This window comes from Ovis aries, chromosome 18, assembly GCF_016772045.2.
Source record: "Ovis aries strain OAR_USU_Benz2616 breed Rambouillet chromosome 18, ARS-UI_Ramb_v3.0, whole genome shotgun sequence".
Classification (NCBI taxonomy): domain Eukaryota; kingdom Metazoa; phylum Chordata; class Mammalia; order Artiodactyla; family Bovidae; genus Ovis; species Ovis aries.
The window spans coordinates 20,337,597-20,364,090 of NC_056071.1; the positions used below are offsets into that span (position 1 = coordinate 20,337,597).

Here is a 26,494-nt window from a genome sequence, read left to right on the forward strand (position 1 = left end):
GAGCAGCCCCTGAACCCAGAAGGAGACTAACATGACCAACAGGTATGCCTTCCGAAGGAAAGTCCTGGAGTCACAACACATCCCTACAGTCATCACACCAGAATAGGTAGGCCCTGAATACCTACCGAGTCAACTCATTTGAGGACCTGCACTATTTAGGTCCTGTCTGTCTTTCTAGACTTCATTTTTTTCTACACAGGACTCATGTTCCAGCCTGTCTGAAACATAATCTAGTTGCCCAACAGATCTTCACAGCTTGTTCTGTCTTAGTCACTTGAAATGCCACTGCTCTTTTGTGCCAGTTTAAAGACCCAGGTTCCATCCCTGGGTCAGGAAATCCCCTGGAGAAGGAAATAGTAACCCACTTCAGTATTTTTGCCGGGAGAATCTGATGGACAGAGGAACCTGGTGGGTTACTGTCTTCTGCTGCTGCTGCTAAGTCGCTTCTGTTGTGTCCGACTCTGTGCGACCCCATAGACAGCAGCCCACCAGGCTCCCCGTCCCTGGGATTCTCCAGGCAAGAACTCGAGTGGGCTGCCATTTCCTTCTCCAATGCATGAAAGTGAGAAGTGAAAGTGAAGTCGCTTAGTTGTGTCCGACTCTTAGCGACCCCATGGACAGCAGCCCTGGACCAGGCTCCTCCATCCATGGGATTTTCCAGGCAAGAGTACTGGAGTGGGGTGCCATTGCCTTCTGTCTATGGGGTATCAATAAGTTGGACACGACTGAGCGACTAACAGTTTCAGTCTTTCATCCTTTAGGGCCTTTGCCACATGGCAGCTTACTCAATCTCAACTTCTGAATTTCCAAACACTTTTGTGGCACTTACCCTTTCTCTATTATATGTTTGCAGGTCACCCACCTTCCATCGAGTGCAGGTGTGCAGTCACCCACCTTCCATCGAGTTTAAAAATAACCTCAGAGGCAGGCACACATCTCTTTCTTGTCTCCTGTGTTAGAGGTGTTTAGGAAATATTTGTTGGCCAAATGAACAAATTCTTACCTACTTACAGTCCTAAATGGCTAATTTGAATTTTCGGTGAGGCAGTGGATCCCCTGCTGTAGTTAAGTGCTATGATAAGCATATATTTATATGTCCATCATTTTCTTCCGATCACTTCACGTTGTCAATTAATAATTTAATTTGGGGAGTCCCTACATTGTGTACCCACTACATTGTTTTAGCTGCTGGGCAGGTGGTGGTCAGCCAAGTGGAGTTTACCTTCTAGGGGAAGAAATATTACACAGGGAAGGTTAACAGATGAGCAAGTAAGTGATAGGGTTTCAAATGATGCTCTCAAGAGAATAAAGCTGAGTAAGAGGCTGAGGTAGAAGCTGGAGGCAGTGGTACATAGGTTAGTAGTCAGGGAAGACTTTTGAACAGAGAATGGAATGGTGAAGGAGGAGGAATGTGATGTTGGGAAAAAACATTCCTGGCAAAGAGAACATTCCAGTGAAAAGATCTGAGTGGAAAACGAGCCTCTTTTGTTTTAGAAACAGGGAATGCCGAAACCTGGTAGGCAAGGGGCAAGCACCAGAGTAGAGGAAGTTAGAAGGTAGCAGAGGCCTATCTGTAGGGCCAAGGTAATAAATTCAGATTTTGTTCTGATTGGGAAGGTGGCTTAATCAGATGAAAGATGTGATTGCATCTATTGGAAACATGTCACTGAGGTAGAAGTGCAAGGCTGCAAATGGGAAATGAGGAGATACTTAACACAAATAATAATATAGTGGGTTAAAATTTCTGAATTACTTTCACATACAAAGCCCAAGAAAGATGTAGCAAATGCCAAATAAGCCAGCAGTGGCTTGTCAAAGAAAAGAAAAAGGCAAAAGTGTTTAAGGGGATGGTAAACATTGATAGAGAAGATGGAATCCTAAAAGTGTTTGTGAAGACAGCAAATTAAGTGTTGGACACAGTACACAACACATTAGTGCTTGATTTGGGATAATTGATACTAAATCACATCAGAGATGAAATTGTATTATATCAGATGTTGGCTAGAAAGAAGTCTTAGCAGAAAGGGCTTGAAGATTCTTTTTCTTTTTTCAGAAATATATTAAAATAAGTAGATTGACAGTGTCTAAATATTTTTCCAGGTTTTACATCCCATCACCTGCAGAGGTGGATCTTCTCTGAGCCTTCTTGCATTTGTTGTTTCCTGTGAGAAAAAGTCCATCAAACAATCTTAAGCTTTTCTGGAATTTTTTTTCTAGTGTAGATTTAGTTTTTCTTATTCAGAAGCCTCTGCTTCGCCATACTGCAGAGGTGAAAGGGAGACTTGCGTTCTGTCCTTGGGGAGCTCGCACAATGAGAGTAGAAAGAAGAGAAATTCCAGGGCCTGCCTTGTGGAGTTTACAGTCTGGGAAGTAAAACTGGGAGAAACAGACTCAGGGAGAAGGGAATCCAAGCACACAGAATCTTGCAAAGACATCAGTTAGAAGGGAGCATGAGAGGCCCTTATCACATTTTCAACGTTATGCTTCTGATTTACTTAACGCATACCATGCTGGACACAGGAGCCTGGAGGGCTACAGTCCACAGAGTCAGAAGAGTCGGATACAACTCAGTGGCTAAACCATACCACCACCGTATGCTGATATGCTGAATACTGAGTGTACCATTTGTGAACCAGACAGATGTAGTCCCTGCTGTCTTGGAGCTTATAGTCTTGTGCACATTTATAAATTTCTAAGTCTGAAACTGCCACTAGGACTTGTCTATTACTTAGTCCATAATATGCATAAAAATAAAAAAACATTGCCATATTCTATATGTATACTGGTTGTGTTTTTTCTTTAGTCACGTACATCAGTTCAGTTCAGTTGCTAAGTCATGTCCGACTCTTTGCGACCCCATGAATTGCAGCATGCCAGGCCTCCCTGTCCATCACCAACTCCTGGAGTCTACTCAAACTCACGTCCATTGAGTCGGTGATGCCATCCAGACATCTCATCCTCTGTCATTCCCTTCTCCTCTTGCCCCCAATCCCTCCCAGCATCAGGGTCTTTTCCAGTGAGTCAGCTCTTCGCATGAGGTGGCCAAAGTATTGGAATTTCAGCTTTAGCATCAGTCCTTCAAGGAACACCAGGACTGATCTCCTTTAGGATGGACTGGTTGAACCTCCTTGCAGTCCAAGGGACTCTTGAGTCTTCTCTAACACCACAGTTCAAAAGCATCAATTCTTTGGCGCTCAGCTTTCTTCACAGTCCAACTCTCACATCCATACATGACTACTGGAAAAACCATAGCCTTGACTAGACGGTCCTTTGTTGGCAAAGTAATGTCTCTGCTTTTGAATATGCTATCTAGGTTGGTCATAACTTTCCCTCCAAGGAGTGTCTTTTAATTTCATGGTTGCGGTCACTATCTGCAGTGATTTTGGAGCCCAAAAAAATAAAGTCAGCCACTGTTTCCCCTGTTTCCCCATCTATTTGCCATGAAGTGATGGGACCAGATGCCATGATCTTTGTTTTCTGAATGTTGAGCTTTAAGCCAACTTTTTCACTCTCCTCTTTCACTTTCATCATTCAGGTATGATCTAAATCAAATCCCTTATGATTATACGGTGGAAGTAAGAAATAGACTTAAGGGACTAGATCTGATAGACAGAGTGCCTGATGAACTATGGACGGAGGTTCATGACATTGTACAGGAGACAAGGATCAAGACTATCCCCATGGAAAAGAAATGCAAAAAAGCAAAATGGCTGTCTGAGGAGGCCTTACAAATAGCTGTGAAAAGAAGAGATATTCCCATTTGAATGCAGAGTTCCAAAGAGTAGCAAGGAGAGATAAGAAAACCTTTCTCAGCGATCAATGCAAAGAAATAGAGGAAAACAACAGAATGGGAAAGACTAGAGATCTCTTCAAGAAAATTAGAGTTACCAAGGGAACATTTCATGCAAAGATGGGCTCGATAAAGGACAGAAATGGTACGGACCTAACAGAAGCAGAAGATATTAAGAAGAAGAGGCAAGAATATACAGAAGAACTGTACAAAAAGATCTTCACAACCCAAGATAATCACGATGGTGTGATTACTCACCTAGAGCCAGACATCCTGGAATGTGAAGTCAAATGGGCCTTGGAAAGCATCACTACGAACAAAGCTAGTGGAAGTGATGGAATTGCAGTTGAGCTATTTCAAATCCTGAAAGATGATGCTGTGAAAGTGCTGCACTCAATATGCCAGCAAATGTGGAAAACTCACCAGTGGCCACAGGACTGGAAAAGGTCAGTTTTCATTCCAATCCCAAAGAAATACAATGCCAAAGAATGCTCAAACTACGCACAATTACACTCATCTCACATGCTAGTAAAGTAATGCTCTAAATTCTCCAAGCTAGGCTTCAGGAATACGTAAACCGTGAACTTCCAGATGTTCAAGCTGGTTTTAGAAAAGGTAGAGGAACCAGAGATCAAATTGCCAACATCCGCTGGATCATCAAAAAAGCAAGAGAGTTCCAGAAAAACATCTAGTTCTGCTTTATGAACTATGCCAAAGCCTTTAACTGTGTGGATCACAATAAATTGTGGAAAATTCTGAAAGAGATGGGAATACCAGATCACCTGACCTGCCTCTTGAGAAACCTATATGCATGTCAGGAAGCAACAGTTAGATCTGGACATGGAACAACAGACTGGTTCCAAATAGGAAAAGAAGTAGGTCAAGGCTGTGTATTGTCACCCTGCTTATTTAACTTATATGCAGAGTACATCATGAGAAATGCTGGGCTGGAAGAAGCAGAGCTGGAATCAAGATTGCTGGGAGAAATATCAGTAACCTCAAATATGCAGATGACACCACCTTTATGGCAGAAAGTGAAGAGGAACTAAAAAGCCTCTTGAAAGTCATGTACATATATGTGTATATTTTTAGTATTTCTCTATTTATTTTACTGCACATGGTCTTAGTTGTGACATGCAAACTCTTAGCTGTGGCCTGTGGGATCTAGTTCCCTGTCCAAAGATCAAACCTGGGCTCCCTGCTCTGGAAGTGTGGAGTCTTACCCACTGTACCATTGGGGAAGGCCCCATGTACATATATTTTTAACCAAAGCTAATGTCCTTCTGAGCTCCTTTTTAAAGTTTTACTTACTAAAAGTTTTCATTTGCTAAGAAAAAATTTTTTTTTCCTGGCTGGTCTTCTGGCTGAAACAGTTTCAACACATTTTTTGTTTCCCTTTGGCAGAAAATCCTAATCAGAATCTATGATACCTGAACTAGCTAGCACTCTCCCCCTTAGCCAGTGAGCAAGGGTGTGGCTGCCTTGGTGGTAACATTAAATAACAATTGATTAGTCTATCGCAGCATTTTCCAAAGTGACAGGCACAACCAGAGCAAAACATTTGCAGTACATTGCTTAGCTTCACTATATGTGATGTGTTCTGTTGTGCTCTGATTATTTTCTTTCATGGTTTTTTCCCTTTAACTACTGATCCTAAATGGTTCAATCTGTTCGTCCAAGTCCATCAGGGCCATGACCCCTACGTTAAGAGCTCTGTCAGGAGAGTCCTGGGTTCTTGGACTGGAGTGTCGTTGCCTTGCTGTGAACCTGGGCGCCCTTGTGCCCTTCTTTGAACTTTGATATAATGGAAAGTGTGTAGATGACCTGGAAGGCCCTTCTGGTTTTAATTTTTCACATTCACATATCAATTTATGGTTTACAGTTGTTAGCTCATCTGTGGAGTAGGCAAACCAGCATGATCAGTGTATTCTAGGGGAGGTGCTCTTTCATGTAACAATGTGTGTGCTAAGTCGTGTCTGACTCTTTGTGACCCCATGAACTGTAGCCTGCCAGCCTCCTCTGTCCATGGGATTCTCCAGGCAAGAATACTGGAGTGGGTTGCCATTTCCTCCTCCCAGGGATCTTCCTGACCGAGGGGTTGAACTTGCATCTCCTGCATTGCCAGACAGCGGATTCTTGCCACCTGGAAAACCTCATAGTGCCTGAATATTGTACCATATATTGTAGTTCTGAGTTAAATTTTACATGTTATTGCTGTTTTACTCACCCCATGCTTGGCTTTAAGATCAACAAAGATAGGATGTTTTGCTAATTCATGGAGTTATCGACCTGGGTCCTTGGACTCTGTAATCACCAGAAATTGGTGAGAGGCCAGATGAGAAATTCCGTCTAGGTTTTGTTGGAACTCGTACTGCTCGAGGGAGCAAGAACAAGAAACAGGTGCCCTTAGGAGACAGGCAGGGATCTGGTTTCTTACATGGGGTGCCGTGGGAGCAGGTGGGTGGGTTGGGTGGAGGTATAGCTTGGGTGGACTGTCCACCCCCCCAGGTGGCGCTGTGTACGGGATCATGGTCAGTACCCTGCTTTTGCTCTCAACACCTCAGAAATGGCAGTTGATTTGTGGCCTTTTTGTATCGTGTTGTTCATAGTTGCCCTGGCTGCATACAGCTCCTTGTAGTCCCTCATAATTTCTCTGAATTCGTCTGTCCAGGTGCACTCACTCTAATAAAGGATCCCAAGTCCTAGCTGGTCTCAGTGGCACATATGGTGGCTCAATAGAAGTTTGTTAAAGTTGGATGAAGAGTCAGCTATGTGTGATGGAGTAAGGAATGCTTTTACAGCGACAGCGGGGTTTGAGCTAGATAATGAAGTATAATGAGCATCCAGTTGGTGAAAATGGAAGGGGAAGACACAGCAAACAGAACCAGCGAAAACATGGAAGCATTATAAAATATGGCATGTTCAAGAAACAGCAAATGGTTCAGTGTGCCTGGGATGTAGGGACGAGTGAGGGAAGGATAGTGTCTTTGCAAAGGTTGTTTAGAGCTGGGTTTAAAGGGCTCTATCACCATTACCGTAGGGCAGTGGGAAGTCTTGACAGAAGTAGCATGATCGAGTATGTAGTGTTTAGAATACTTCTTAAAGAAGGAAAGATTGGAGGCAGAGTACAGACTCTAGGCTACAGTAAGAGTCCCAGACTTAAGTGAGAACACTGAAGATAGGACTGAGAAGACCTGTTTGTTCTCCACGCAGACCTGTGGGTGGTAACCCTCTAAGGGAGGTGCTCCTGCCTCACTCTGGTGACACTTGGCTGTGGTTGTGTGGTGGAGGACATGATTGTTCTCTTTTATTAATGTGTAATGGTTTTGTATTCCTTCTAACATTTTATGATTTGTCCCTAGTGATTTGCATCACTTCTATTCCTTGATAGAAGATAGAACTTGAAGTGCTGTTTTCACTGAATAGGTGCTTTCTTAAAGGCCTATTATACTGCAGTTATTCCTGGGCTTTGTACTAATGGGATGTGTGTATGTTAGTCGCTCAGACGTGTCCAGCTCTTTGCGACTCCCATGGACAATAGCCCGCCAGGCTCCTCTGTCCATGGCATTCTCCAGCCAAGAATACTGGAGTGGGTTGTCATTTCTTTCTCCAGGGATCTTCCCAACCCAGGGAGCAAACTTGCGTCTCCTGCATTGCAGGCAGATTCTTTACCAGCTGAGCCACAAAGGAAGCCATGGTAATGGGATGCTGGCCATTATTTATGTTTGGTTCAACCAATACATGAATCATATAATTTGATCCTTTAATGTACGTATCTACTTTCTCCCAATTTCCCTTACTTTCATGAATGCCTTTTGTTGTTCAGTCACTCAGTCGTGTCTGACTCTTTGTGACCCCATAGACTGCAGCACACCAGGCTTCCCTGTCCTCCACCATCTCCCAGAGTTTGCTGAAACTCACATCCATTGAGTTGGTGATGCCATCCAACCATCTTATACTCTGTCATCCCCTTCTCCTGCCTCCAATCTTCCCCAGCATCAGGGTTTTTTCCAATGAGTCAGCTCTTTCCATCAGATGACCAAAGTATTGGAGTGTCCGCTGCAGCATCTGTCCTTCCAATGAATATTCAGGGCTGATTTCCTTTATGAAATTGGTTTGATCTCCTTGCTGTCCAAGGGACTGTCAAGAGTCTTCTCCAATACCACAATGAATACCTAATTTACAATAACCCAACATTCTTTGTAATTTTCATTTTAGCTCTTGGAATCCCCAGACCACCTTGGCTACTGGACAGTGTGTGAACTGTTCTACCATGTGGGAGGCACCATCTTGCCATTTGAAAGTTTCAGCCAGGATTTTACCAAAGCTGGGGAAACACTGCTCAGTGGTGAAAGAAAGCTGTCAAGGAAACCTCACCTCTCTTCATGGATTTCAACTCTGCCAACTGATTCCACTTTAAACTGTTTGCTCTATAATTCTCCTGAGTATGAAGCCTCATTTCCACGAATGGAAGGAACATTATTTTTCCCTGTCGAAGGTAAGCAAATACTGTTTGGGGCAGGGGTAGTGTGGGGATGGAGTGGTTGGTCTGGAAGTCATTCATTTCTTCAAGGCAGGCTGATGAATTCTTTAGAATTTAGAATTTCTAACAGCCTAGGCCCTCTGTTAATGCTTGTAATTAAAAGATGTCTAAGCCAAATCAGAGATACCACAGGAAAGGACTGAAGTCTGGTATACTGTAAGCCCATGCAAAAAGGACAACTGAGTGATTTTAAAGAGTTCCAACTTTTTGCAGAGTTGTGAGGTGCCCAAGCAAATGAGTGGTAAGGTTTCACTGTCTCATAGATGAGATTGATAAATTGAAGACCCTAGAAAATCAATAATTGACTAAGAAGACATAACAGATTAGTTGAAGTAGGAAATGGTGTTTATTACCATAAAGAGCCAGCATACAGGAATCTTCATAAATTTGCTTTATTATATGATTTGCTATATAGTGAATTGTAATTTCTGAATCATTATATATTCAAGCAATATTATATAGAGATACACATAAACTGTATTTTACATGATGGGCAATTTAAAGAAATTTCAAGAGTATTATTTAAGCGGGTTTGTCTGACATGGTCTTTAGAATTTAACCTCATAAGATAGGATGTGCTGTGTTTTATGGATTTAAAAAGCAGCAGATTTCGTGTGTGTGTATTGCTTGAATACTTATTTCTAAGTCATAATTATTGAGTTCTGACATTAATCACAGCCTTATAATTCCTGTCACATACAGCTTTTCCTTATAGAATTTACTATGATAGCCTGTTGACGGTAGAGTGGGGGTTGAAGTGTGAACTAAGTGATAATACTGGTACCTTAGCTGGCAGTGTAATTTTTTTCTTCTTAACCTTGAATCTCTTTTTAGGAACTACTTCTTTTATTAGAATTTCAATATCCTTTATTCTTCACAGGCAAAGAGCTTCAGGAAACATGGACAGTCACGCTAGAGCCCTTGGCCATGCATCAGAGACATTTTCAGAAGCCAGTCAGAATTTTTCTAAAGGGCACAGTGACCCAGTGGGCCCTCCCAACAAGTGAAACTTTGGGCACTGATAACTGGATGCTGCAAAGTCCCGATGGAGACAGATCAACTCAGAGGATGTTATTTCAGCAGCTGGTAAATAAGCTGAATGCTGAAGAGTTACATCTGGTAGGTATCTTCCAGGTGGTAAGTTATTCTGGTCTAATAACACGGGTAAAGTGAAATGAGTGCATTTATAAAATGCCAGGGAGCCCCCTACGTAATACAGTATCAATGAAACAGATGCTGTTTTTGCAAGTAATATAGAATCATGACAGTGCTTATTATTAAAGAAACAGCATATAGAACTGCATATAACCTTGAATCCAATTAAACTAAATTATATTCACATAGGGAAAAGGTGGTGGGCCAGATGGAATAATTACATTAGGGAAGTGAAATGATAGGTGGTTTCTCATTGTTTTTAATACATTGTGTTATGTATTTATTACTTTTACATAAATTCATTTTTTAAAAAAACTCTACATTGTAAAATTAGATATAATAGTGTCCAGTAGTTATGCAGACTTATTAATGTCTTCTGAAGCATAATTCATGTATACCCAGATTTGATAGAAAGGTGATGGAATTTTTTAACTCTAGCAAATTCCTTACTTTACTTCATGTTTTGCCTTTGTAAGCTCAGAAGGTTTCTATCTTCTGGATTCCATTGTGAAACATTCCAGAGGAAAACTGGGTAGTCGTTTGGACGGGTGGTGTTCTAAGAGTTGTGTGCTCTGACAGAGCACTGGGGTCAGAGTCAGATGACCTGGATTAGATCTCAGCTCGGCTGCCCACCATATGATCTGAATAAATCCCCTCAAGTGATAGGACTGATTTCTGGTTAAGAGCATGAATTTTGAATTCAAACACGCTTGACTTCTGCCTTCTATTAACTGGGTGACCTTAAGCAGGTTGCTTATTCTTCAACCGCAATTCCTCCTCTATAAAATGGGGATTAGTTTGTGTTTTTTTTTGACCACACTGTACAGCATGTGGGATGTTAATTCCCAATTCCCGTCCCGGGAATGGAACCCAGGCCGCCTGCACTAGAGGCTTGGAGGCTTAACCACCAGACCACCAGGGAAGTCCCAATAATCATTTTTACTTCAGTGGTTATGAGGATTCTGTGAGTTGCAGTAAGTACATAGTAAGTGCTTAGTAAATACTCCTGGTAACCTAGGTTTTTGTCTGTAAATTGAGGGATTGGGATTATAGGATCAGTAAGTTCAGCTCCAGCACCAGTATCCCCCAAGTCCCTTTCAGTTTTCTCCTTTATGTTACTCATTGGATGACACGGTCATCCTTTTACTAAACCACATGCTTCTTTAGACACTTGTTAACAGTATTGTCAACTAATTAGAACTTCTCACGTAGGTTGCCAGTGTGGACCCTGGCGAAGGCTGGCCCCCCATCACTGGAGTTATTTCTCCCTTCTCCGTCAGTGCTACAGTTCTCACCTTGTTCCGCACCAGGGAGACTGAATCTCAAAGACATCTTCTCCAGACGGTTGTGGCAGAGAGCCCCCAGGATTCAGCTTCCCTTTTTTCTGAGGTTGTGGATGGTGTACTGAAACAGATTGACAGTTCTCTTGAAGTTCCTGCTACCTCAGGTAAGCTTCTGAACCAGTAACTACCCTACTCCAGGTCAGTGGTTCACCATCATTTCTAGGATCATAACCTTTTTTTCAGTATGCTCTTAGTAGAACTTAGCATCCGTTATAGAACAGGTGAAAGTCAGCTACAGTATTTCTGGCAATTTTAAATCATCATTTATAAAAATCCTGAAGCACTTCTGAGGAGGCCAACGGCTCTGTAAAACATTTTTGAAATTGAAAGTATAAGAGGAAACCTAGTTTTTAATATGTTTAATAAAGTGCATGTAAATCTTAGGGTTCTGTCTGCCTTCTACTTTATTGCATTGTTACTAATAGGGCATAATCCTTTTTTATGCCAAATAGATATAAATAGAATCAGTTTGGTATTTCTTCCATTCATATTTACTCAGTAGATATTTATTGAGTGCCTGCGTGTCAGGCTCTGTTCCAGGTACTAGGAGAACATCAGAGAACAAAGTAAAGCTCTCTGTTCTCATGAAGCTTACCTAGTCAGGGGAGACAAGGCAGTAAATGCCGTAAGGAAATTATGTAGTGTGTTTGAAAGAGTTAAGTGCTGTAGTAATAAAGCAGAGAAAAAGGAATGGGGAGTCTTAAGGGATGGGAAGAGTTACAGTTTTAAACAGGCCTTGTTGAAAAAATGATATCTGAGCAAAGGCGTTGAAGGAGGTAATAGCAGCAAAAGTCAGTCCTGAGGCTTGTGTGTCCAGTGTGTTTGAGGAACAGTGAGGAAGCCTGTATTTGCACATTGATCATAGACAACAAAGGCCTGTTGGGATTGGGTGTGCAGTTGAAGGAACGTCATTAATGCTGCTGCTTTGGAATTCCTCTGGAAGAACGCAGTCAGTTGAGAGGAGGAGCAAGCACTTGGGAGTCTGTGCTTTCTTCTAATGCCTCTTCTGTTCCATCTGCTCGTTTCTATAGACCTGCCTGTCCCAGAATGGGCCCAGCAGGAGCTTGGCCGCAGTGCTCCCTGGACTTCGGCTGTTGTGGAGAAGTGGTTTCCTTGCTCTAACCTCAGTGGAGCCAGTTCAAGTTTGATGGAGTCATTCTGGTAAAACTTATTTATTTCTCTGGGTTTTGATAATCGAAATCAGCTCTCAGTTGTCTGCATGTAAGTTTGTTGTTTATAACAAGCCACATTGCCTGATTATAGCCCAGTAATTTTAAAAACTAGTTACAGATGGAGAATGTTGTTTACCAGGTACAGAGTTTCAGTTTTACAAGGTGAATTCTGGAGCTGGATGGAGTTGATGGTAGCGCATTAGGAATATCCTTAATACCACTGATCTAGGTGGTGATTAAAAGTGATGAAGATGATAAGTTTATGTCGTGTATTTTACCAGAATTAAAAATTTAGAGAAGGTTAATTACAAAAATAAAATACTCTCATAGATGTCAGAAAATATTTAGTATTAAATCTCAACCAAAAAGAAAAACAGCAAACTGGTGTGATGCAGCTAAATTTATACGTAAAAATTTACAGACTTAAAGCATCTTCTGAAGAAGTGAAAACTAGTTAGATGAGACACAAAGTCGAGAGCACACCAAAAATTTAAAAAGCAATACTGAAAATAAATAAAACCCTAGCCATAGACTTGGGTGCCTCTGGGAGAAAGGAATGGGGAGAAGTTGGGTTAGGCTTTCTGTGTGTCTGTCATGATTGATCTTCATTTAAAAAGTAATCTGAAGCTCTGGTAAATTAACAGGGAGAAAGAAAGCAAACCTTTCTCACTATTAAGGAAATACCAACACACTTAGGGAGAATTAGGCTTTTTCGGGCCTGCTGCTTGTATGAACTAATTCAACTAATGACCATAACTTTCTCCTACTTTTAAATCAGATGATATTAGATAATAGAAGATAATGAAATAGAAATTATACATTTCAAAAGTTGTGCTATTTTCATTATTTCCTTAGTGACTATAATTTAGCTCTTGGTGGTAAAGCAGTTAATAGCTAATCTCCGTGCTCTACTTCCTTCCCTGCTCATCAGTCCCAAATTAGTTTACTAGAGTGTGAAAGACTTATTCAAAAGTTACTCTGATACTCACTACACGGTATTATATCATCGTGTACTTTAATGTATGGACACTGGGTAAGGACTATGGAAGCCCAGAAGTGAGTGAATTAGTTGCCATAATTAGACATGAACTCTAGGATATGAAGAATCTTATTAATGAAAGTCAATATTGGGGCTTCCCAGGTGGCTCAGTGGTAAAGAATCCACCTGCCAATGCAGGAAACATGGGTTTGATCCCTGGTTGGGGAAGATCCCTTATGCCATGGAGCAGCTAAGCCTGTGTGCCCGCAACTACTGAGCCTGTGCTCTAGAGCCTGGGAGCTGCAACTACTGAGCCTGTGTGCCGGAACCACTGCAAGCCCAAGCGCCTAGAGCCTGTGCTTCACAGCAAGAGAAGCCACTGCAATGAGAAGCCTGCGTACACAAGTAGAAAAGAACCCACGCAACAACGAAGACCCAGCACAACCAAAAATAAATAAATAAATTGTGTGTGTGTGTGTGTGTGTGTGTGTGTGTGTGTGTGTAAAGTCAATACTGGATGCCCTAATACATTAATGGTTTTGTGAACAGGTAACTTCTGTCCTTGAATTTACTCAAATCATAAATGATAAGAGGTCCCTTGTGGGGACCTCTTTTGAGTAGCTTTTAAAAGGATAATGAATATTGTCGCTTTGTTTTTAAAGCATTTTGGAAAATCAGAATGTTGCCTTTATGCTTGACATCTTAACTTACTCACAGGTTACTGCAGGCTGCCTCATCTACTAAGGAAGAGCCTTCCAAAACTGAGAGTGACTTGACACGGGGTCTCTCTGAGCTGTACCAAAGAAAGTCTCGTGAAGAATACAGTGTATCCAAACAGGAAGACAGCAGAAAGAAACGTAAGCATGTAAATAGGCTGTTTCTTACAGTCTTTTTTGGCACTGTATATTGTAAATATTATTTATTTGTCCGAGCCGGCTCTTAGTTGTGGCATGTGGGATCTAGTTCCCTGATCAGGGATGGAACTCGGGCCCCCTGCATTGGGAGTGCCAAGTCTTAGCCACTGGATCACCAGGCAGGTCCCAACACTATATGTTTTAAAAGATTGATATTCCCTAAAATGAAGTTGAAATGGTAACTGAATAAAGGTCAAGTTCTTCTATTTAACATCTGAAAATAATTCCATTAGTACAACAGTGATTTTAAAAGTCACCCACAATCCTACCTTGTTAAGGAGTAAACCATTTTTGGTTTTAGTTGTAACAGAAATTTAAATGCAACTTTGTGTGCTGTGTATACATACTTGCTCCTCTGTTCCTTTGTTTTTTTTAGTTACTATTCTATCTCATTGCTTTAAAAAGTGGCAAATTCCTTATGTTGCTGAACATGTAGATTGTTTTCAGGTTTTACCATTGTAAATACTATAGTGTATATCATGCATGTGATTTATCCTCTGAGTGATTTCCTTGGCATACATTTCCATGAACAAGTTACTGTATCAAAAAGTGTGGAAAAGGGAGCTCTGGGTGTAGACTGCTGGATTGCCTTTCAAAAGAGTTTCATTGCAACTCTGTGACTATTGGGTAACACCAAAATGAGTCTGTTTGGCATTAGAGGTAAAAATCATCCAATTATGTTGAGATATTTAGCTCCTAAACTTCAAAGAGCGCTTTCCACCCTATGTTGTAGCAAGAATTACCCAATTCAGATCATTCTGAAGGGATATACTTCATCTCAGTATTCTTTTGCAGAATATTTAACCTGAATTAAAGTAGTTCTTGATCCCACGGAAGTAAAAGTTATTTTACTTTTCTTCCCATGATTATGTTTTGGTAGGAGGTGTCCCTCGCACTCCAGTGAGGAAGAAGATGAATACCATGTGCCGTTCCTTAAAGATGCTGAATGTTGCAAGACTGAATGTAAAGGCTCAGAAATTACATCCTGATGGCAGTCCAGACACAGCTGGGGAGAAAGGGATTCAAAAGACAGCCAATGGGAGAACAGCGGATAGATTGGAAAACAGAGGAAGAACACTGAGAAGTTCTAAACCTAAAGGTATTCCTTAATTCCATTGGATTTTGATGCCTAAACTCATGTTTACTCTTCCATACGCTCATATTTTTAAGCTGTAATCATATCCTTCACTTAATGAACATTTATTAGATTTCTGCTACATGCCCACAAGTGTGTTATGGGGAGTAGAGTAAATTCTTCTCCTTAGATTTATGATCCTGTTACAAAGAATAATAATGAATTTATATATATGTGTGTGTGTGTATACATACACACATCTCTCTACACAATGAATTGGTAAAATGAATATAAGAACTAAGAGTCTGCAACTGAAAATACTTCTTCATTTTAGAAGTAAAGGCATACTAGGAGTTGAGAAAGGGAAGGTCATTGTAGGGAAGAACAGGTTGAGAAGGCTTTTAAAAACCCAGTGGAGCCCAGGTTAGACTTTGAAGAATAAGCAGAGATTAGAAGGCAGAAAGATAAAAAAGAAGTGTATGCCCGATGAAGGATTAGTATAAGCAAAGTCACAAAGGAGGTCTGTGGCCTGGCCATAGGACAAGTGGTTAAATGAGTTTTATATATTTGTGAATAAAGAGAAAGGGAAAGGTTTTGTGAATAGTCTAGGGTTGGACTATTGGGGTCTTTCAAAGTTGAGCAGAAGAACTTTGGGCGATAATTGCATGATGTCACCTCTGAGTTCTTTTGAAAATTCTGGGATAAAAGTTATCTGCTTCTTTAAGCAGTTTTTCCCCTATGAAATACTAGATCATAGATGATGGTCAGTTTGAGTGAGATAGAACATCCTTTGTGAGCTATTATGGTATACTGGAATGCAGATGGGAAAGCAAATTAATTGTAATGTAAGGCAATGTGGCATTAGCATAATGTCTGAACTAGATCTTTTTTCCGTAAATAGACTAGCACAGCAGTGCCCCAACAATTCAGCGGGACAAGGATAATCTTCAGTGGGTTTGGAGGTAGTATAGTTTATTTCTTCTCTGTTACTGGTTACCCTTGAATTTATAACATGTACACTTGATGTGCAAACCCTTAAAATTAATCCCTATCTCTGTACTACTTCAGCCTCTGCATTTTTGACAATTTGGACTGGATAATTCTCTGTGAACCATAATATGTTTAACAGCATCCCTGGCCTCCACCCATGAGATGCCAGTGGTATCCTTACTCTCCCCACTAGTCACGGCAGCCCAGACAGAACCAGATGTTCCCTGAGCAGCAAAACCTCCCGGTTGACAACCACTGGCTTAAATAAAAGACAACGCCTTCCACTGGGTCTGGTGATCAGTTTCACTTTTTTTCCCCCCACAGATTTTAAAACTGAGGAAGAGCTACTATCTCACATACACGAAAATTACCAGAAGACTGTGGCCGCAGGAGACACCATGCTGTATTCATGTGCTCGGAACACCGTCTCAAACATTAAAGCGTTCCTGAAGTCCAAGGGGACCAAGGAAGTAGAAGAAGCCAGTCTGGAGGTTGTCGTTTGTCATAACTATGTTGCTTACTTGTTGGGTCTGGCTCACGTGTCTTGGAAAATGTCTCTTATGCAGTGTACATTTTAGAAATGATGAGGGAGAAGGGTGAGTCCAGTCAGTTCTAGGTCTTGGAAGGTGGATATGGTCCACTGGGAAGGCGAAAATCAAGGAAAGGGACCAATTAGGAATAATTACATGTACTTCTCTTCAAATGGAAGCTTTGTCCTCATCCGAGCTGCATGTTAGCTGCATGAATTAAAGCAGTAGCTGTTAACCCTGACTGCACTTTAGAGTCACCTGGAACATTTCTTTAAAATGTTGATGTATTTTGCTTAGACTTCTCAGTCACTACTTAATGAAATCTTCCTTTTATGGAAGTTAAAACATGCAGACTTGCTGTATCCATGCCCACTTGCTCTCAAATGCTTTCAACATTTTAAAAAAATGTTCTTTTAAAATATATAAAAGAAGAATAGTATACTATTTTTCACTCAAATGAAAGAAAGAACATGTACTTCCCTTCTTAGGGCATTAGAAGATTGTGTGAAAATTAGAAATAATGATAAGCATTAATACTAATATTCTCCTATGTAATAATTTTATATTTTCAGATGAACTGCCTGTATCAAGTAAGAAACAACTTCTTGAAAACTAGCAAAAGTCTTCGACAGAACATAGGAAAACTGGATAAAGAAGGCAAAGTCAGAGAGTAATTAACTACCTTTTCTTTTAAACAATTACTCCAAAAACAGAGCTCTCAAGATTTGCTTGTATTGATTTTAATATTTTTTAAAAATTCTTTTTATTATAGGATATTGAATATAGTTCCCTGTGCTGCACACTAGGACATAATTGTTTACCTATACATAATAGTTTGTATCTGCTAATCCCAAACTCTCAAATTATCCCTTCCCCACCTCCTCCTCTGGCAACCATGAGTTTTTTATATTTGTGAGTCTTCTCATAGGTAAGTTCATTTTGTGTCATATTTCAGTTTCTACATATATGAGTGATTATGGGATATTTGTTTTTCTTTTCCTGACTTCACTTAGTGTGATAATCTCTCAGTCCATTCATGTTGCTGCAAATAGCATCATTTCTTTTTTTTCTATGGCTGAAAAAGTATCAGTTTAAAATAGATTGCCTACTGCTTGAAGAGGCTTTTGTGGCTGATTCTTTGTAATGTTCTCATGTGCAGTCTTAGAGAAGGAAATGGCAACCCACTCTAGTGTTCTTGCCTGGAGAATCTCATGAACAGAGGAGCCTGGAGGGCTACGATCCATTGGGTCGCAAAGAGTCAGACACGACTGAGCGACTAAACCACCACCACATGCAGTCTGCACCACCTATTTACCTAATAACCCTATCGCTATTTAGAAAGCCATGGCTCTTCTATGTTTTGGTTGTTTCTTCTATAAACAGATCTCTACATAATGAAGGAATTTTCATTTTAGTTAGGTGACTCTCGAAGTAGATATGACTGAGTGTTTTTTTTCTCTCAAGGTGCCAACTTCAGGTGCTTCTTCGTTTGGAGCTGTGTCTGCAGTGCCCTTCAGTGCATGAACGTGGAGAGGATCTGGAGCAAGTAGTGGATGAGGCAAGTGTACTGCTTAGTGCCGCTGGGACATGCTGTATACAGATCGTTTCAGCTTCCCTGAGGAGGCCATGTGGTAATTTTCTAAAATTTTCAGGTGACAGATTTGCTGCGCATGGTGTGTTTAACTGAAGATTCAGCATACCTAGCAAAGTTTCTGGAAGAAATTTTGGAATTGTAAGTTTGATGACTAATTTAAAATTTACATTACTTTACCAAGTACTATATAGGTATTGTCTCAGAGCTGTAGGATTGTAAGGGCTGTTTCTCGTCCTAGGTGAGGGAGGTATTAGAGACGGTGGAATGGTGACTGACTGTTCCACATTTAACCAACCTCTTCCACAGGTATATTGACTCAATCCCAAAGATACTGGGAAATCTTTACGACAGCCTAGGATTTGTGATTCCTCAGAAGCTGGCTGGTGTCCTTCCTGCAGATTTTTTCAGCGATGACTCCATGACCCAGGAGAGCAAATCACCCCTTTCTGTGCCTCTTCCATCAAACGCTCATAGGTCATTGTCTGGCGGCACTGAATCTGACCAACTGGAGGAGCTTCGTACCAGATCAGCTAAGAAGAGAAGGTAGGAGTGCAAGGATTTAAAGGTATTTTCTTGCACTGTTACCGTCCTGGCATAGGGCATGTTTAAGCCCACAGTCCAGTTGTCTTTGTCTATAATTTATTGAATTAATAGTTGCCTTTGTGTCTGAATCACAGAAGCCAATTATTAAGAGTTCTTAGCAAGGAGCATCTGATGTGCTTTATATTATCTTGGGAACATACAGTGCAATATGTATTGTGTAGCCATAGTCTTCTCTTGACTGTCCATATGAGGTCTTCAAGAACTAGGAGCCTTCCATGAGATAAGCTTAGGGTTTTAGCTTTTTATTTTCCATGATGCTATTCACTGTTCTTTACTTAAATTTGTAGTTGTTGCTTTTAGAAATCGGGGGTTGACTTGTTTTGCTGTTAAGTTCAGGCCACCCTTAAGATAATTGACTTTTAAATAAAAGATGTTTTATTTTAAACTCTAGTTCCATTCTAATCTAACTAGTTGTCACCTGTATTGAGTGTATATTGACTGTTTCTTTCTATTTTTAAAAGGAGAAATGCAATCAGACATAAAAGCATCACAGAGGTTTCACAAAATCTGCGACAAATTGAAATTCCCAAAGTTGCCAAGAGAGCTACCAAAAATGTAAGTCATTTCCAGGAGATAGAAAGTGGTGCTATGCCAGAGTTGTTCCTTTGGGCATGAATTGATGCAATAAATAAGAATGAAAGGCAGTATCTTCACTTTTAAGAAATGAATGTTAGTGGATACAGAACTAAAATTAGGTATTTTTATGAATGTGTGGTCCACAACCGTGGTCTAAGGAGTAAAGACATATAAATTTGTTAAAGATTAATCATTTTTCCCAAAAGTGAGGTAATATTAAAGGGAGAAAAAAAAACACTAGTAAAGTTAGGGATAAGTTAATTAGAAATCTTTAACATAGTTAAGAAAACTCATGAAATGATAACTAACATAAGCAAAGAGGCCATTGAAAAAGTAATATGCAGTCATATTAGGACTCTGTGTACAAGAAAGTACTTTTCAGTGAATATGTGTTACTTCAATAACAAGTTAAAAAAACAAAACATGTGAAGCCAGGTGGTAATTATTTTTCTGTGTCAGTAAATTTAGGACTTGTTGGTTACCAAAAAAAAAAAAAAAAAGAAATCCAGCTGGAGTCTATTTACTGAATAGAATTAATGTCTAAGAAGAGAGAGACAAAGAATGCATTGAAACTTTTGAACTGCATGAATTATGAGGAGAGTTAGAATTCTAGGAGAACTAGCTTTGAAGCATTAGTTATTACAATAGTGGTTTGTTTGAGATTTATAGCTGTGCTTTAGAATAGGAAGTGGGGTTTCTTTTGAAGAGTTAATGGTGTTCACTTTGTTGTTGTTTAGGTGCTAAAAATTCATGTCTGACTTTATTGTGATGCCATGGACTATAGCCCTCCATGCTTCTCTGACAGTGGGATTTTCCCGGCAAGAATCCTGGAGTGGGTTGCCATTTTTTCCTCCAAGGGATCTTCCCGACCCAGGGATTAAACTGGCGTCTCCTACATTTGGCAGGCAGGTTTTTTACCACCAAGGAAGTCTGTTCACTTTCTTAGTATACCTTAATACATATAAGTGAATAAGATTCAAATCTTAGATTTTGTTTGGAGAGTGTGAAGTCTGTCAGAAGATTCTATATGATAGGTCTTTCTGAAAACTTTTGTTTCAGATTGGCCTAGAAAGTGTATTTCTTTAAGACCAGGTTTATGTGATCAGGATTTGATTTTGGTTAAAGAGTATCATTTGTTAAGTTTTTGCTCTACTATGACTTTCCTTCTTCAGTGATTACAGTGGCATACTTGAAAAAAGGCAAGAAAATCTTTAAAAACAATTCTCTCATTTAGATGCCATTTGATCTTGGGTACTTGAATCCTCTACTGCAAATAAATAGCAAGAGTTTTTTTTGTTTTTTGGCAACACCACATGGCATGTGGGATCTTGGTTAATTCCCTGACCAGGTATGGAGCCCAAGCCCCCTGCAGTGGAGGCGAGGAGTTGTCTTAACCACTGGACCGCCAGAGAAGTCCTCAAATAGCAGTTTTATATGGAGACGTTCCTCAGAGTATAGCCATCCTCTAATGAGGTTTCCCTTATATTTTAGTTATAAGAGGTATACAGAAACATTATTTAAAAATTGAAATTAGGGACTTCCCTGGTGGTCCAGTTAGTCAGACCCCAAACTCCCACCACAGGGACTGCAAGTTCAACCCCTGGTCAGACAGGTAAGATCCCATCTGCCGTGCGGCCAAAATACAAAATAAATGCATTAAAAAAAAAAAGAAATTATATGAAGTTAAATGTTAGTACTTCACCATCCATTCTTTGGAAGTAGTCACCGATGGCAGTTTGTTGTGTATATTCCCAGACTCTGTTTTTGTCCATTTTACAACTGTTTCTGTTACAGATTCCTACAAGTGAAATTGCAAGGATCAATGGGCTTTTTTTGTGGAATTCCTGTTCTTTTAAATGAGTACCTATTGAAGTTTTCTTATTGGATTTTCTCATCTTTCAGGAGAATTCTCACCCTACCCTTCAGCAGCAGCCTCCTCTCCCAGTGAAAGACACAGTACAAGGTATGCTTTGGTTTCCTTGTCATAGCCAATGACAAGTTTACTTTGATTATATATATTTAAGCAGCTGCATGTAGTATATATAGTTTCGTAGTGTATATAGTATATAGTTTTGCAGTTGCATGTAGTATATATAGTTCTATAGTATGTATAAGTATATAGCTTTGTAGGTGCATGTTGCAACTACATGTTGCAGTATATGTGATACATAGTTTGGTATAATTATCAGCTAATGAAACATGTCTGTGTGCTAGGAGACTAATGTTCACATGGTCTCAAAATACTGCATTTTGTAAAATAACTGGCTGAAATATACATATATTTGAAAATGCCATTCACATGAAAGCCCAAAAAGAAAAGAGGCATCAGAACTGGTTTAGATAAAAGGAGTTCAGGTGTGGCATTCGTGTACCACGTGACCCCTGCTTAGATCTTAAATTTAGGGCAGAAAAGCTGTGAAGGATGTTGCTGTGTGATGAGAGAGGGTGGGTTAGATAGTGTGCCCTTGTTCTTCGGAGATACCTGCTGAAGCACAGGAAGCTTCAGAGTTGTGGTGTCTGCAGGTCACCCCACAGCGTTTTGGGATGGGCAATTGGATAAACGTAGAGAGAGAGGACGAGGGAGAAAACGAATGTCCACAGTTGATAAATTTTAGTGACGGTTCTGTTTGTTGTATTCCTTTTTGAAATTTTCTATCAATATTTTTCCAAAACTTGGGAAAAACAGAAAGTAATAGATCAAATTTGGCAGTCAGATCATAGATTAGTTTCATAGAATAGCCTAAGGCAGATAACAGAGGCTTTCATAATGGAGATAGAGAAACACTTTTTGGTAACTTTGTGTATTATTGATATTCTTAATGTTTATGTTGTTGATGGGTAAACAAAGAGGCTTCTTCCAGTCTGTGAATCCTGGTTTATTTGTTTTTTTATTTAAATGACTTGCTCTTAGAAATTTTTTTTAGGATAATTTTATTTATTTTTATTTTTGGCTGTGCTACATCTTCGTCGCTGTGCACGGGCTTCCTCTAGTTGTGGCAAGCAGTGTCTACTGTCTAGCTGCTGTGTGCAGGCTTCTCATTGCGGTGGCTTCTCTTGCAGAGCACGGGCTCTAGAGGGCACTTGGGCTTCAGTAGTTGCGGCTGGCAGGCTCTAGAGCACAGACTCAATAGTTGTGGCACAATGTTTTATTTGCTCTACCTCATGTGGGATCTTTGCAGATCAGGTATCAAACCTGTGTCTCCTACATTGGCAGGTGGATTTTTTACTGCTGAGCCACCAGGGAAACCTGATCTTAGAATTTTTTTTACCCTGAGTGAATTTTTGAGTATAACCCACTAGGCCATCTTGCTTAAGTTTAAGATGCCATCCCGCTCGCCTTTGTCAAGTATTTCTTGACTCTTAAGCTTTTTTTTTTTTTACTAACTTTGGGTTTAGGTGGTTGCAACTCTTATGCTCTGGAGTTAGGAAGAGGATTTCAAATACAGTAGTTCCCCCTTGTCCACCCTGATGGCTCAGACAGTAAAGAATCTGCCTGCAATGCAGGAGACCCAGGTTTGATGCCTGGGTCAGGGAGATCCCCTGGAGAAGGGCATGGCAACCCACTCTAGTATTCTTGCCTGGAGAATCCCTACAGTCCATGGGGTCACAAAGAATTGGACATAACTGAAGCAACGTAGCATGCACATAATACATGCCTAGGATAAAATTTAACTTATAAATTAGCCACGGTAGGAATTAATATCTTATAAACTAGAACAGTCATAACAAAAGTTAACATGCATTTGGTCTCTTGCTCTCAGAATATCTTGTACAGGTTTAATGCCTCTTCGATCCTAACTAAACACTTTCATGCATAATTTTTGCAGTTTGAGATGTGACAGCAAAACTAGCATGAATTTTTCCTTCACCATTTCGCAGATGATTCATTCTTAATCATAAATTGTAGCAACCTCAGCATATAATTTTTTTTTCTTTCCTTAAGTAGAGAAACTTTTCATTTAAAGAAAGCACTTTGCAACTTCTTTTCGGCATATCTCAATTGCCAGCATCACTACTTTGTTCTTTGGGGCTCAAGAGATATTTGGGTAAAATAAGGGTTACTTGAATACAGCACTCCTATATATTGCGATAGTTGATCTGATAACCCAGATGGCTGCTAAGTGACTATTGGAATGATTTATGTTTTGTGTGGGACAGAGCAGAATGGCATGAGATTTTATCATGCTATTCAGAAAGGCACACAACTTTAATCCTTACGAATTGTTTATTTCTAGGATTATTCATTTGATATTTTCAGACCATAATTGGCTGTGGATAACTAGAAACTTGGAAAGTGAAACCGTGAATAGGGTGGGGCTACTGTTACCCAGCAAACTAGTAAAATACTCAAAAGAAGAAAAATGAAATCTTTTCTAATTTAAGTGATGTCGGCCTTCCGTGTATTCCCAGAAGATTGGGTTTAAATTAAATTTATAAGAGTAAATAGTTTTGATATACCATGTGAGTGTACTATTTAAGGAAATCCTATTACTAAATGTAAATATATAATAGCAGTCAGTCTGTAAAATAGTTTCCTCAAGCAGATTCTCTGTTTTGGATATCTTTCTTTTCTCATGTGTGGCATTTATCAATGATAATGTTTGACTTTTTCTTTTTTTAATGCTTTCAGAAGTAACCAAAGTTAGAAGAAATCTCTTCAACCAGGAAATGATTTCTCCTTCAAAGAGATCTGTAAAGAAGGGGTTGCCCAGAAGCCATTCGGTGTCAGCTGTGGAAGGTCTGGAGTATAAATATGACGACTTGAAGAGGACCAAAGGTACCGTGCTGCAGGGCAACCAAGAGAAGGGGTTCTCGATCTCAAGCCAGTCTCCAGGCTCTGCGTTGCAGGAGCTCATTAATCTCATGTTTTCCTCTCCTCTGTGGTTACCGTCAGTTAATTTTCCACTTGGGATCTCTCTTCCTCCAAGCTTAGATGAAGAATTAATCCTGGTATTTTTCTCATTCCTCCCTTCAGAAAGACAACAGACAAATACCTGTTTTATAAAACCAGTTAAACAGAAATGAAAGATGGTGTCTAGCTGTTTTCTAATCTTGCGGTGTGTTTATTTTTGTTGTTGCTTGTTTGTTGTAATTGAGGTAATTCATGTATCATAAAATCAACATTTAGTGGTTTTCAGTATGGTCCCAGAGTTGTGAACATCATGACACATTCCAGAACATTTTCATCATTCCTGAAAGAAACCCTGAACCCGTTACTAACTAGTCACTCTCCATTTCTCCCAGTCCTTCCAGCTGTAGGCAACCACCAGTCTGCTTTGTATTTTTATAGATTTCTTATGGGTATTATAAGAGGAATCATATGGTCTTTGTAACTGGCTTCTTTTATTTTGCATAATGTTTCCAAGGTTTATACATGGTGTAGTGTGTCTCAGTATTTCATTTCTGTCTGTTGGCAATAATATACCATTGTATGGATAAGCTCCATGTTACCCATCCATTTATCAGTTGGTGGTCATTTAAGTTGTTTCTACCTTTAGCTATTGTGAGTGATGCTACTCTAAACATTCATGGACAAGATTTTGTGTAGACATGTTGTTAATTCTCAGGCATATGCCTAGAAATAAAATTTGCTGGGCCACATGATAGCTCTGTTTAACTTCTGAGCAATTAGCAGACTGTTTTCCAAAGTGGCTATATTCCCACTAACAACGTGTGAGGGTTTTGATTTCTCTACATCCTTACCACTGCCACCCATTGTCCCTTTTTGATTCTACTCATCCAGTGGGTGTAAAGTGGTGTGTAACTGTGATTATGAATTGCATTCCCTTGATGACTAATGTTATTAACCTTCTTTTCTTGTGCTCGCTGGCTACTCGCATAGCCTCTTTTTTTTTTTTTTTGGTCTCACCACTGCACAGCATGCAGGATCTTCGTCTCCTGACCAGGGATCAAACCTGCACCTAGTGCAGTGACAACACAGATTCTTAACCAATGGGCGGCCAGGGAAGTCCCCGTATAGCTTCTTTGGAGAATCTTTGCCCATTTTTAAATTGGGTTGCTTTCCAGTCCTCTATAATGAAAAGGACATCTTTTTTGAGTGTTAGTTCAGGAGGTCTTGAAGGTCTTCATAGAACTGTTCAACTTCAGCTTCTTCAGCATTACTGTTGGGGCATGCTGCTGCTGCTGCTAAGTCGCTTCAGTCGTGTCTGACTCTGTGCGACCCCTTAGATGGCAGCCCACCAGGCTCCCCCGTCCCTGGGATTCTCCGGGCAAGAACACTGGAGTGGATTGCTATTTCCTTCTCCAACGCATGAAAGGAAAAGTGAAAGTGAAGTCGCTCAGTCATGTCTGACTCTTAGCGATCCCATGGACTGCAGCCTACCAGGCTCCTCTGTCCATGGGATTTTCCAGGTGAGAGTACTGGAGTGGGTTGCCATTGCCTTCTCCAGGTTGGGGCATAGACTTGGATTATTGTGATATTGAATGGTTTGCCTTGGAAACAAACAGAGATCATTCTGTCATTTTTGAGATTGCATCCAAGTACAACATTTCAGACTCTTTTGTTGTCTATGATGGCTACTCCATTTCTTCTAAGGGATTCTTGCCCACAGTAGTACATAAAATGGTCATCTGAGTTAAATTCACCCATTCTAGTCCATTTTAATTCACTGATCCCTAAAATGTCGATGTTCACTCTTGCTGTCTCCTGTTTGACCACTTCCAGTTTGCTTTGATTCATGGACCTAATATTCCAGGTTCCTATGCAATATTGCTGTTTACAGCATCACACTTTACTTCCATCACCAGTCACATCCACAACTGGGTGTTGTTCTTGCTTTGGCTTTGTCTCTTCATTCTTTCTGGAGTTATTTCTCCACTGATCTCTAGTAGCATACTGGGCATCTACCAACCTGGGGAGTTAAAACTCAACATTCAGAAAACTAAGATCGTGGCATCCAGTCTCATCACTTGATGGCAGATAGATGGGGAAACAATGGAAACAGTGAGACTATCTTTTGGCCTCCAAAATCACTGCAGATGGTGACTGCAGCCCTGAAATTAAAAGATGCACTTGCTCCTTGGAAGAAAAGCTATGACCAACCTAGACAGCATATTAAAAAGCAGAGACAGTACTTTGCCAGCAAAGGTCCATCTAGTCAAAGCTGTGTTTTTTCCAGTAGTCATATATGGGATGTGAGAGTTGGAGTATAAAGAAAGCTGAGCACTGAAGAATTGATACTTTTGAACTGTGGTATTGGAGAAGACTCT

At 40.2% G+C, this 26,494-nt stretch overlaps 1 protein-coding gene across 3 annotated transcripts in view; it reads left to right on the forward strand.

The window, feature by feature from the left end:
• TICRR (TOPBP1 interacting checkpoint and replication regulator) overlaps positions 1 to 26,494 on the forward strand; it is a 43,005-nt gene that overhangs the window by 823 nt on the left and 15,688 nt on the right. For all 3 annotated transcript variants that reach the window (XM_042235080.1, XM_027957067.2, XM_060401637.1), the window contains 14 exons: positions 8,009 to 8,288; positions 9,214 to 9,452; positions 10,701 to 10,935; positions 11,863 to 11,992; positions 13,700 to 13,839; positions 14,777 to 14,995; positions 16,286 to 16,452; positions 17,064 to 17,161; positions 17,956 to 18,049; positions 18,144 to 18,223; positions 18,392 to 18,628; positions 19,150 to 19,243; positions 21,167 to 21,227; positions 23,895 to 24,041. In XM_042235080.1, the coding sequence (XP_042091014.1) occupies positions 8,009 to 8,288; positions 9,214 to 9,452; positions 10,701 to 10,935; positions 11,863 to 11,992; positions 13,700 to 13,839; positions 14,777 to 14,995; positions 16,286 to 16,452; positions 17,064 to 17,161; positions 17,956 to 18,049; positions 18,144 to 18,223; positions 18,392 to 18,628; positions 19,150 to 19,243; positions 21,167 to 21,227; positions 23,895 to 24,041 (2,221 nt within the window). The remainder of the gene's footprint in view (positions 1 to 8,008; positions 8,289 to 9,213; positions 9,453 to 10,700; positions 10,936 to 11,862; positions 11,993 to 13,699; positions 13,840 to 14,776; positions 14,996 to 16,285; positions 16,453 to 17,063; positions 17,162 to 17,955; positions 18,050 to 18,143; positions 18,224 to 18,391; positions 18,629 to 19,149; positions 19,244 to 21,166; positions 21,228 to 23,894; positions 24,042 to 26,494) is intronic.